Raw genomic sequence first — 13,971 nt, forward strand, 5'->3', positions numbered from 1 at the left:
AGGTTATAGTGAAAACTGCATAAGCTAATGATTACCTGGGTTCAGAGGAGCATTCACGAAATATCACATCCGTTATTCCACACCCTCCTTTTCCTTTTCCTTACCAGGCAAGGCCTTGGCCCACTTGACCACATGTACAAGTTGTCTTTCTCCAAGCTCATTCAGGCTAGAGAGCAAGGCTGCAAAGGAGTCGGGCTGGTTATTGTCATGTCCGGCACACACCACGCCTGGCTCAATGGCTTCCAGGACGTTCAGAAAGATGGGCTGACACTCGTAACCTTCAATGTGTGACACTGTCATCTTCTGGGATGGATCTTCTGTAGGGCTGCTGGCACTGGAGCTCTCTCCTTCTTCCTGTAGTTTTAGATTGCCAAGTTTCTTCAGTTTACGGGCTATTGAGAGAGGAGAGAAATTTGAATTTATCATCAGTGGCCCAAAATACACAGACTCAGCAGGTTCGGAAGATGGTTTGGGCTAAGAAAATAAGAATAAGAGTGTTCATTCTTCCTGGTCACAGAGTTTAGGATCCTTAAGGGCAAATCCTCAATCAGATTCATCATCCCAAATCCCTGCTAAGCACAAAGTTTCAAACCTGTTTTCTTCCTGACCCTACTGCCAGAATAACCTGGTATACCCTTGGATTAGGCTCTTTCTCAATGAAGCCTTCAGAACCTCATATCTGAGACACTTCATTTGTAAAGATATTCTTAATTTGTTCATTCATGCTACAGATACTGTGTTAGCACTATTTTTAAGAGTGAAAAAGGTACAAATAAATGAACATAAATAATTTTACAAAATGTCAGCTTGGTAGATGCTAGACTAGAGGCAACAAAGATGGAGAGTGAGCCAAAAATCACTCTGCATAAGTGGGGGGGTTAGCAGGTGCTTTCCATCAAAGGTAGAATTTACCCCAGTGCTTATAGACTGATGAGGATTTCACCAGATAGAAATGGGTAGAAAGGGTATTAACATAAACACTGAGAAGTGTTCTGAAAATCAATGTGGGGGGTCAAGAGTTTGGCCTAGTGGTACAGTGCTTGCCTAGCTTGCATGAAGTCATGGGTTTGATTCCTTGGTACCACATTCACAGAAAAAAGCCAGAAGTGGTGCTGTGGCTCAAGTGGTAAAGCTATAGTTTAAGAAAACCCACGTAGAGTGCCCATGCCCTGAGTTCAAGCCCCATGACTGGCAATAAAAAGAGACCAATGTGAATGGAGTGCACATTGTATATACGGGGATATTTATGGACTATTTATGAGATTAAAAATGCTGCCTGATTTTAAATGGGCATATATACTGCTGTAACAAGTTAAAGCTTTATCGTACAAGTGGTAGACAAATATTGATATCAAGAAAGTGATGTAAATATGTCAATTTCTAGTAATTGCTGGGAAAAGAAGAGTACATAGGCAAATTTGTTGAAGACTAGATTTACTTTCTGAGTAACAAAGAAGTACCAAAAAATGTAGGGACTTGAAATACTTGGATTTTTTTTGCCAGTCCTGGGTTTGAGCTGAAGGCCTGAGGACTGACTTGGACTTTCTCAAGGCTAGAGCTCTACCATTTGAGCCTCAGGACCACTTTTGGATTTTTTTAATGTATGTGGTACTGAGGAATCAAACCCAGGTCTTTGTGCATGCTAGGCAAGCACTCTACCACTAGGCCAAACTCCCAGCCCAGATTTTTAATAGTTACATCTCTCTGAAGACAGAAATGTCTCTAGGCACTCATGTTGCTGTAGCTGATCCAAGATTATGTACACAGCCATTGAGAATTTAAGCATGAGCTGGGAACGAGTTTTAAACAAATCGAGTTGAATATTCTTTGTATCCTCTGAATACTATAATCTATCATCCCACTTTGGGTACTATGAACAGGAATTTCCTAGTATTCAATTTCCCACTGAGCACTATCAAGAATTTTAGATGTCAGAATTATACCCATAGTTGAACATATAGTAAAGCACGTATTGATTTTTTTCCTTTAGCAAGGATAGAGGAGGAAGGTAAAGAAGGGCTGAAATCTATAAGAGTATCAAAGAAATGACAGTGTCTTAGCCTTCATCATTTGTCTGTAAATGAGAATGATGCAAACAGGCAGTCATTAGAAGGGTAATTAGAAATAACATTATTCTACATTACCACAAGAATTACCAAATTAAACATTCAGTACTATCTTTCTGACATGTAATTTTGTGTCTGTTTTAATGTCTCCCTCTCTCTCTCTTCTCTGTCTCTATCACACACACACACACACACACACACACACACACACGCACACACACACAGAATTTTGAGGTCTTGGGCATTGCATGAATACAACTAATTGTACAGCTCAAATGTTTCTGGCTTTTGTAGAAAAAGGTACATATCTGAATCTACCTGTCAGCTCGAACTGGAAAAAAGAAACCCCACAGTGCAAACTCAAATCACAATCATTACTCAGTTCATCAGTGCAAAATTGGATGACATTTTCATAACAAATGTAGTAGGGGTGAGGAAAATGGTGGGGTTGGGGGTACAACAGGAGCACAAAGGGGAAAGTAAGGAGAAAATAAAGCAACCCTGGGTACAAGACTTCTTCAATGATCATTTCTGTAGGGGTTGGTTAATCAGCTGCACAATCTCTGCTAACTTCCATCTCCCAACAAGGACCTAGGCTGGGAGACATTCAGTGGGGAGAGTCCCATTTTTTTCTATAGCTAGATTCTTGGGCTATACAATCAGCTTTTTATCTGGTAAATTCATTGAGTTCTTCAGTGCAGCTTCACAGACTTGCAATCTCTGTCAGATCTGGTCTTAATGCCATTCTTATAGATCATAACTCAACATATCCACCACTAATATCTTCTTGTCTTGAGCTTAGCAGTTGCCAGACCATGAAAATACCCCTTCTAACCTACTATAGGACAGAGATGTAATTAGCCTGGTTTCTGAGTAACTTAGAGAGATAAGAGTAATTACCAATTTTTCAGGGCTATCTATGGACCTGTATTCAAAACCACCTTATGATATTTAATTTGATGGCACTGGCAAGAGCTAGAGATTTTTCCTGTCTCTGGTTTTCAAGTACATAGAGATAACACAGCTATCAGAAAAGAGAAGCCAGTAACAACAGCCTCCTCTGCTGACTACAAAGTCTACATTTTGTCTATATCACGATGCCTCATCAAGGTGTCTGAAGCACTATTTAGCCTAATCAGAGACAGGTAAAGCTGGAGCTTTAACGTCCCTATTTGCCATCGTATTTTTTGCCAGTTGTGGGGCTTGAACTCAGGGCCTGAGCACAGTTCTTGGGCTATTCTCAAGACTAGAGCTCTACCACTTGAGTCACAGCACCACTTCCAGCTTTTTATCTATGTATGTGGTACCAAGAAATTGAACCCGGGTCTTCGTGCATGGTAGGCAAGCACTCTACCACTTGGCTAAACTCCTGGCCCCCTGTTTGCCATCTTTACTCACTCAAAACTTTAGTTTTGGCACATCCTCCAGAAAGGAACAGAAAAGAAGCTATGAGAATACAACTGTCACTTGCCTGAATAGAAACAGAGTTAGTGTACTACCATGGCATAAACATTCATAGCATGAGAAAACAGTCTGTAGAAATGTTGTTTTTTAATCCAGATTGAAATACTTCTACAGGTTACACCCATAACAAAGTATGAGGGTGTGTGTGTGTGTGTGTGTGTGTGTGTGTGTGTGTGTGTGTGTGTACACACACTATGTATGTATAGATGGTTGGTACTGTGTGTAGTGAATTGGAGTGAATGTCTTATTGCCTTCCTATGTCTTTTGACTCTCATATATTCTAAAGTTGAATCCAATTCTTAGTCACTATTTTGGAATTTGTGATATGAGCCCAAATTTTCAAATAAAAGATTGGGGGGATCTGAACTCAGAGAGGATAATATAACGTAGTGGATTAGAACTAGAGTACTTCTTTTAACTTAAATTTTTGTACTTCACTGGTTCTCTCTCTATTCTAACTTATTTCTGACCTAATCCAGCAGTCATATGCCATCCTGAACTCCCTTTGAAACCTGCATTTTCCAGTATCCAATAGCCGCTAAGCCATGTGTGATTGTTTGAATTTAAATGCTTTAAAACATAAGAAAATTTAAAATATACTTCCTTGGTTCACTGGTAATATTGCTAGTGCTTATCAGCCACATGTAGCCAGTGGGTGTTAAATTAGACAATGTAGATAGAAAATATTATAGTTATCTCACAAAGTTCTATTGCATAGTACTTTGAATACAGACTGCTCTCTGGGACATCTGTTCCCTTTTCCATACCATTCTCCAAGCTATTGATGAAGAAGAAAAGAACCCCAAACAAATTATGTACAAGTGAATCAACTGGCTTTTTTCAAAAGGTAGAGGAACAGAGAGCAATTGGTGCTGGCAGAAACAATGAGCTATGATCTGTCACCTCCACTCTCCCACCAGTGACTCAAATCTCAGTGGGGTGATTACTTGTGGACCTAAGCAAACTCATTATAAAAAAGATCAATATGTGCAGAGACTGTATGGAGAATCCATGAAGATGAAATAATCCCTCCCCCTTTCTGAAGATTGCCAATGAGAATTTGGCTGGCATTTTCACCTTCTCCCAGTCCTATAAGGCATCGGCTTGGGGAAGAAAGGCCCAATTTCTACTTGCCTCCAGGGCCTGGATAATGTGTTGTCCCTGTGGCCACAGGGGTATAAGCCGCACCAGGTGTTCTGGCCTCTGCCTAAAGAGGGTGACTGTACTGGACATAATTGAAATTAGATTCCATTCATTCTGCTGAGGGATCCTCTGTTCTGTCTCTGTGGTAGAGGCCAGCATATAGCTAGATGACTTGGAATGCTGCAAAATGAGCCTTGCTAGTCTCAGCTGTTACTCAAAGCCCAAGGCCTTGTTTTCATCCATGAAGGCTATCCCCATTCCCCTCCCTTCCTCTGCACCTGAGCCCCAGAGTCAATGATAATCCTTCTGTGTGAAGTACAGGCCACTATGTCAAGGCAGAGGCTCACTGGTTTACTTAAATGGAGGAATGAAGCTATGGGGGGAGGGGAGTGCAAGTGGATGCTTATCTAATAATGTGTTAGCTTCCTTTCATCTCTTCCATGCCTTTTCATCTTTGGTCAGAGCAGTCACAAGAAAAGACCTTTGAAGATACTTCCCCATTCTTAGCAGCTCTTCAGGGGCCAAATCTACCTGGATCCTAAAGGAAGCTCATTTCTCAGTCTAGGGTCCCTAGACTTCTCTGGGGGCTCTCTCTATAGCTCCAGGGAGTTTTCAAATTGGGATTCATGGTGTGTTTTTAAGAAGTAAATGTGATTAATCTGTAACTTCTCTTGGCCCTGTGACTGCCTGGCACTGTCCCAAACCCATTCTTCCTTCCTATTCAAGAAGTATGCCTTCTCATCCATGGAAGAGGTGTAGATGGGTTTGTGGAGTATTCAAAGTCTTAGAAAATTTGAATCTCTCAACTAAAGGTCAAGGGTGCTTCTCTTCCTCATATGTTATCATGGGGTCACATTCTGTGGGAGGATGATTTTGAAGCTGACCCTCAATATTTCTCAGGTCCTCAAGCATATACACTTTCTTCCAGTTATGTAATCAAGCAGTAATGTAGATATTGTGAAAAGACTGGGGCAGATATAATTAAGGTCCCAATTCAGCTGAATTTTAAGGGTAATTAGCCTTGATGGGCCTGGCTTAACCAGAAGAGCTGGGCTCTTTCCTTAAAGACATTCACCTAGTGAGAAATTCAGCACAGGGAAGAGTCTCTTTTTACTGGTTTTGGAGGATTTGGAGATCACATGGTAAAGAAAGGACATCCTTCAGGAGTTGAGAGGGACTGTTAGTCCTAAAACCACAAAGAATTGAATCCTGCCATAATCATGCAAAGTTGGCAGAGGACCTGAGCTGTATGGATTAAATACAGGCTGGGCAATGTGTAGATTTCATGGGTTTAAATTCCATCTCTGCCAATTGTTAGCTTAATAACTCTGTCCCTTTTGTTTAGATTCTCTAAATTCAGTTTTCTCATTTATGAAAGGAGAGTGCAGCTATCTGTTTCTTATGTCGTTCCTGAGGTCTCAATTAAAGAGTGCCTGGCACAAAGTATTTCTCCTAATGGTTTCTTCAGTCTCCATCCATTACTAAAGAGTAAAGAATAAATCGGCAGCAGGCAATCTAATTCAGCAGGTGATAGCAGGATTGCTAGGGGATGAGGATACAGGAGGGGATGAAAGCATAAGATATAATGGTATTAATAACTGAGTTACATGAGCACATGACTGCCTCCACAACTAAAGTCAGATCTTAAATGTAATTTTATATGTGAGAATATAATAATGTTTATTATAATGCTTAAATATAAAGGTCATGAAATCATAAATCTTTCCAAGTCAGGGACTTAGATAAATGAGTAAAAGAAAACAACAACAAAAAAGAAACAGAAAAAAAACTTGGAGAATATAAATAAGAAGAGCCAAAAACGTGACTGTGATTGATGACTTGCCTCCAGAATGACTATGTAAATCCCGACACTCTCCCAATACTGCTGTGGACAAACAGAATCATACACCTTAATATTGACCTGGGAAAGACTAATGTCTGGCCCATAGCTTCAATCAGGACAACTGTATTTTCTTCTACTAGGAAGATTTCCTAGCTACAGTTAAGGAATATCACTTTATAGCTTCAGGATTAAAATGCTTCTAAAGAATCATAGGAATGTCCTTTTGCTTTCCAGATGTTTGTTTCTTTACATAAGTAGAAAAGGTAGCAATTATGAGCAATGCTCTAGAATCAGATTGTCTCATTTATAATCCTGGCTCTATCATTGACTAGCTGTGTGACTTTGGTCAATACTGAACCTTCCTGTAGTTCAGTTAATTCATTTTTAAATGGTAATATCAGTTTCTGATTCATCAGATTGTTTCCAAGAATATAGATAGTGCGGTGTTGTAGAATAAAAGAATTCTTGAGCATGATGAAAAAGTGCATTAAATTTCAGGACGCAGAATTCATTAATGAAAGTGAAGTTCTAAAATGTTCTTCCCCCAAAGGCCTGTGATATGTCTTACCATGGTCTTATGTGATGGGTGACTTTGAAAGTCCCTTGATTTCTTCTTTACATCACTTTTCTCATTGATGAGATGACCTGACTAGAAGACGATTTTTAGGAAGAAATAACGTAAGTCTAATGAAAGCTCTCAGAATCCTATGAAAGTGGATGCCAATTGGAAGGCTGAGATATGCTCCATGGACTATCTAGGTAGAAAGCTTCCTGAAAAAGTGCATATAATGCCTTTCATCTTGGAAATCTTGCATGAAGCTAAAGATAGAATGACAAAAGGATAGGTTTCAGAAATCCTAAGCATAACCTCACAAGGTTCTTGTGATTTGTCCCAAAAGAAATGTCTGCAAAAGTATTCATCACAGAATAAGTTCTGTAGGCCAATCAATACTAGCTATCACAATTGCTAATTACTGATTGCCCTTGTTGCTTCACTTTCAAGCTGTTTAGTTCAAGCAGGTGAACTTCTTTCTAACAAAGCTAATTGATAAAACATTTCCACCAGAATTTCAGTCTAATAAGACAGAAGAGTGAGGAAGATGTCCCAAACAATCTAGTATTGTAGTTTACATCCCTATGAATTCCTTTAAGGGCCTCTGTGGGAAGGCAAAGAGGGCCCAAACACATAGCTTCAACCATGCTACACCCTTTCAAAGCAGAGCAGCAGAAGTTGATTCTATACCTACCAGTTGGGATTCTGTCAGATGTTGTTGAAGATTCTACTTGCAGAAAAAAAAAGATTTGGAGGCCCAAGATAACCTATTTCCTCCTTTCCTTTCCAAACCAATTCTTATTTTATGGATGAAGAGATTGGAGGCCAAACATAATCCTACCCGAGGTCACATAGTGGCAAGAATCCTTACTTCTAGGGTGATAGTACTGTGCTTTTCATGTGGTTAAGTAACATGTTAATGAAGAGCAGGGTCAGTTATGGGAGTTAGAGTTGGGTGGGGAAGAACTAGGACTGAGACAAAAGGCAGGGAGCAGAGCCAGTCTTTTGCAGACATAAAATGAGACATGGGGGGGTGTGCAATCAAGTGGGATTAATAAGTACACCAAATTCCCTCAGGCAAGACAGCTCTTCGGTCCTTCCCCCCACATACCTATTCTGCTCCCAGTCCCCATTCTGGGTCAGAGGACTAGCCAGAGGGGAAGAATATCAAATTTTATCTTTCAAGGTTTATGTAGGACTATTTAGTCTAATGGTTTTAGTTCATGGAGGAGTACAAATAATTAATAATAGAAGGATATGCAATGCTGTGTATCCTTGCCAAAGCACAGGACCTGTCAGAAATGATTTCCAAGTCTTCTTTCTCAGACTACTGAGCCAGAAGAAAGGGGTTCACTGTCTAAATGCTATCATGAGTAAGAGACTCAAAGTCACTACCCAAAGTGCTCCTATGAAATTGCAAAGCCTGGAAATGGTTTTGCACACCAAGCTTTTCCACTGGAAAAAAAGTAACTACATGAATTTAGAGCATACGTGCTTTGACAATTACATTTAAAGTGACATTAAAAACAAATGTGAAACAGTCTATGCTGAACAGGTCAGCATGACCTGAAAAGTAAATGAGAGAAAGAAGAAAAAGAAAAAAAAGGAAGAGGAAGAGGAGGAGGAGGAGGAGGAGGAGGAGGAAGAGGAGGAGGAGGAGGAGGAGGAGGGGAAAGGGAGGAGGAGGAAAGGAAGAGGTGAAAGAGGAGTAGGACAAGAGGAAAAAAATAAAGAAAAAGGGGAAAAGAAAAAAAGTCTACGGTTAACAACATGAATTCTGTTAGTCTGTTGTAAATAAGAAAATACCATTGGTGTATTAATGGTTTTATTAAAGGAAAATTTCACTAGCACAAATACACAGCATTTAAGCAAATAGAAATCAGTTAAAAAAAACAAACTACATTAACCTTTCAATTCACATTCGGGAATTTCTTGTTGGTCTGGAGATTAAACTTTTGCCTCAAGCAGGGGAAAATCCCCATAATGAATTAATTCCCTTGGCCTTTTCCCAAATGTTTCTGAATCAAGAGAAAAAGGAAGATGATTATGTGAGTATGCACATGTATGAGTGCATGTGGCCATGTATAGGTGAGTGTATATGTGGAAGGAATGAACAAGGACTATACAGTGGGAAAGGCAGGCCCCAGGCAAGGCAAAGAAAACACTTTCCTATTTTTCTGCCCTCGGCTTCACAGACTGGACCTCCAGCAGAAGGAAACTGCTTTCAGTACAGAAGCCCTGAGGCAGAGGCAAAGTAAGACACTATAAATCCTAAGTGCCTCTTCTTTAACATCAGTGCAATTGTTGAAGCTAACTCAGGATATGTCATTCCTGATCAAGTGACAAGTTTGTGACTTGAAGGAGTAGAGAAGAACTGTGGGAGCACTAGGGCCAAAAGTAAGAAAGTCAGATCCACTTTTGTCCACTGTCCTAACTCCAGTAGGAAATAAGCGAAGTAGGCACTGCTCTTCATATTTAGCTTTCTTCCTTATGAAAGGTTCAAGTGTGTGGGTTCCTGAAAACAGAGTCACCTCGACTTGGAAAGAAGAGAAATATCTGCTTTTCATCTCCTCGTATGTTTTAAGAGAGGGGCTGGATAGTACCTCCTACAGAAGAGGCAGAAATCTGGTTCTTGTTTACTCAGTACCTTCCGATCCATAACTACTTTAGCTCAGGGATGAAGCCTGAGACCAAGCGCTAGACCCTTGACAAGGGTACTGAAGGTTGGGAATAAGATGGAGGACATCCATGAGCTGCCTAATAAAACAGTAAAATGGGCCACAGGAACCTCAGACATATATAGTGACTTCTTGTCCAGGTTAGGACCTCAAGTCTCGTTGGCAAAGTTTCTTCCCAGCAGCTCACACTGAAAAGCAAACAAGTCAGCCACTGCTTCAGTATGTCCACCTGTCAATGTCAATGTCTGGTTGCCATCACATGTGATCACAATCAAGAAATAATCTGCCAAATGTGCAACCATCTACATAGCCACTCCTCTGCTTCTAGGGATAACTCTTAACAATATCTGTGGGTCCCACTGGGGAAGAGTCATCAACCAAAGTTAGAGTCTATTCAGAGTTAGCTGCTAAGCTTCAGACTCCAGACTAATAAAGTCTATGCACTACAGCCTTCATTCTTTGTACCCATACTGGATCTTGGACTCCAGGTCTGAGTGCTGTCTGTGAGCTTTTATGCTCAAGGCTAGAGCTATACAACTTGAGCCACAGTTCCACTTCCAGAAGTTTCTACTGGTAAATTCCAGATGAGAATCTCACAGAGTTTTCTGCTTGGGCTAGCTTAGAAACAGGATCATCAGATTTCCAGATCCTGAGTACCTGGGATTATAGTAGTGAGCCACTAATGTTCATCTAGATTCTTTTTTATTTAGTTTCAAATACTAGCTTAAGTTTTGTGTATGTACTTGGTGCTTACATGGTTTTAATTACACACTGCTAGAAGGTACTGAAATATATATCAACAATGAATGCTCACTTTAGCTATGAAAATGAATGAGTTATTAAGTACAGAAGGCATTGATATGACTGGATAAATGTATCTAAAAATTAGCATGGTTTAATTGCACTCAGAAAATGGAACCTGATGCCCAAAGAAGTGATGCCAGGCAGAAATTTCATTTCCAGTTTGCTTCCTAAAGGTATTAATTGTGATGGAACTATATCTCACAGAAAATCTGAAGGCACTACTGATTTTTAAATGGTATGTATTTTTTCCTTTAGTTTTACTTCTATGCACTATGATCTCAAAAGACACACAAAAGTCACTAAATGAGTATGTCACTCAAGTGTAAGTCTATGTGTAAGTTCAATAAAATAAACTGTTTCTGACTTTTATGGCTTTTGGTTTTATTTTCTGTGGTTCTAGGGATGAAGCTCCATCTCCATCTTGCTTTTTATGTTCTTAAAAATACACACACTGTAATTTGTAACATCAGGTGGTATTCTTAAATTAAATCAAAATTAGAATGTTTTCAAATAAGCAGTTAGGTTATTATAAAAATGATGCTTTTTAAAAATGATGCTTTTATATAACACTTGCTTTTGTGTGTACACACACAGAACACACACACACACACACTTTTATGTGCTATGTATACTTAGTTATTTTGCATACTACTTTCAAAACTTACCATTCAGGACATCAGTTTTACTCTATCATCAAGGTCAAAGGATTTTGTAGTGTTTACAATAAAAGTACAGAACAATACAACCATTCGACTGCTATTACATTTTTAAAACTCAAAGATTTGAAGGAGAAATTCTCCAAGTGAGATACCCATTCAAGTCTTAGATATGAGATACCATCAATTTTGATGACTGGAAAAACGTAACTTACTTCTAATCATAGTTTCCCCAAAACAAATGCTTAAAGATGGAATATATATATATATATTCCAAGATAATGTAGTTTGGAAGAATTAAAAGACAGAGTCTATGGTCTCTCAATGTATAAGGTCCATTGAAAACAACAATATGCATATAGATAGGCAGTGGGGCTATGTAGACTATGGGGAAAATATTTCAAGTTTAACTCAAGGACCAAAGAACCAAGGATCAAGAACCAAACATTGTACTGTAACATCATATAAAGGATTATCTGCCTTGGTGCCCAGTAACTGAAAGGAACACCAGTGCTTATCCCATGAATAAGATGGGACTGTGATATTTATTGTGTGCCGACTACATATCACTTTCTTTGTACACTTATAGCAATTCTATAAGGAGTTTATCATTCTTACAATATAGTTGGGAAAACAGGTTCAGAGTTATATAAGATTTTCCTGAGGTCAAGACAGTAAGTGATAAGGTTAAGACTATCTGTAGCTGAATTCATCATATTCATTACCTTCTTTCACAAGACCTTGTTTGAAAAAGCAAAAAAAAGGGCTGGATGTATGGTCCAGTGGAACAGTGCCTTTCATGCATGCAGCCCTATTTCTATTATCTTCATCACCATCATCATCAACAATAGCACAACAGCAGGTAGAGAGGATACAATTATTGTGTGGTTTCTAGACCTCCTATTTTGCAGTGTGATCATGTGGTTGCATCATGTTGGGGGTCTAGATAGACTTGATGATGCAATAGGATGCTTAAACATTAGAGTAGAATGCCTAGATACCCATTCTGTGCAGTACTGAGAGTCAGTATTTGTCTTAGAAATCCACTCACTAATGAATTCTTGTCTAATTCATCTAAATAATGACACACATTTACAAAATGGATGATCTGGACTAGACATATTGTCTGCCTACAAGATAAAGTCATTATCTGTATCTAAATTTTGTATTATGCAGATTAATTATTCTATTATGCAGGTTATTATGCAGAACAGTGTTTTGGTAGGATATATGCAGGTGATCTATGTAAAAGAATCTGTTGTTGATTTAACTGTGGGAATCCTCAATTGCAAAGTTCCTCAGTTTACTTAATGGCAGAACTTGCCGGCCCTATACTATGCTAAAAAGTATTGTAAATCTTCCAAAGAAAGATTATAGTATTCCAGGTTTCCGTCATTTAATTGGTTGTACAAATTCTTTTTCTTTTATTGTGGGCTAAGTACTGGGCTTTATTCGGCAGGTGCTCTCATATGTCCTAGAGGATGCAATGGAAAGATATTCTGTTCAGAAGCCACACAGAGAAATGGTGTCCTGGACAAAGACTATTGGCTTTGGGGATTAGATAGGCTCCTTATACAAGCCAGATGCCTTGGTCAGGATCAGAATTTCCTCATGTACATGATTAGTCCTGTAGCGATCAGTAGAAACAACTAGAATCAGGACTCAATCTTACATATTTAGCAAAAGTAAGGCAAGAAATCTCTCTCTACATGGTCTATTTTACTTTCTAAAAATCTGATCCTAATATAATACTGCTATGAATGCTTTAAAAAACAAATAAGAATAAGAACAAATTGCTAGGTAGCTGAGTTTGTCTAGTGGGAATAAATCTTCAAATGCCTAAAGCTCAAGCTTCTAAGCTTAATAACCAAGTAAATGGATACGAGTTAGTGGATACAACTTTTCTTCCCATTTTCCTCTCTCTGGTCATATTAAATTACTTGCTCTTCCACAAATTTCAAAGCAAATTTCTTATGTCTCTGTACCTTTAGTCAAACTGTGCTCTTTGCCTTGCATGTCCTGTTTTCCATGTTACTTCTCACTAATTTCCTGTTTATTCTTTAAGGTTAAGGTATTCATTTTTACTGCCTTTGTTTTTATGTGTTAGCACTAGTCCTTGAAGTCAGAGCCTGGGCACTGTTGCTTAGGATTATTTATTTATTTTAATTCTAATTAATAGAAGGGTTACATTATATTCTCCAGATAGAAGGTGCATTTCTTCACAAACATTGATACCCCTTCTCATGTTTTTGTCCTCATTTTCCTCTCCCACCTCCTCCTCTCATCTTGTTTTCCCCCCTTCCCTCCCCTATTTCAAATAAACAAAGAAACACCAGATAACAAAGGTAAGATATTGTAACAATATGAGATAACAAAGAGACAACAGAAGAGATGAGAAATAACAATATATTAAGAACATCAATCACACATTATATGGCTCTTGTTTCCATATCCTAGAGGTCCTTTCATTTAGCCTCATCCTATATGGCCTTATGTATCTAGGTTTTGCCCTGTTGAAAATTTCTGCTAATAGAGTCCAAGGTTTAAATATATATATATATATATATATATATATATATATAGTTAGTTAGTTCCATACCACTGGAGGCACAGTTCCATCTCTGACTTTTTGGTTAATTCGATATGAGTGTAATAGAATTTTTCTTCCCCAGACTGTCTTCAGATTTTAGCTTTTGGAATAGCTAGAATTTCAGGCTCGAGCTGCTGACACCCAGCCCCCTTATGTAAATATTATAGCAAAGAT

The 13,971-nt window shown here is 38.8% G+C and overlaps 1 protein-coding gene across 1 annotated transcript in view; it reads right to left on the minus strand.

Moving 5' to 3' along the window:
- Positions 1–13,971, minus strand: part of Ar (androgen receptor) — a 170,312-nt gene that overhangs the window by 13,002 nt on the left and 143,339 nt on the right. Inside the window, exon 4 of the mRNA XM_090326049.1 lies at positions 105–392. Coding sequence (XP_090182175.1) covers positions 105–392 — 288 coding nt within the window. The remainder of the gene's footprint in view (positions 1–104; positions 393–13,971) is intronic.

This window comes from Megascapheus bottae, chromosome X (assembly GCF_031878675.1).
Source record: "Megascapheus bottae isolate mThoBot1 chromosome X, mThoBot2.hap1, whole genome shotgun sequence".
Classification (NCBI taxonomy): Eukaryota; Metazoa; Chordata; class Mammalia; order Rodentia; family Geomyidae; genus Megascapheus; species Megascapheus bottae.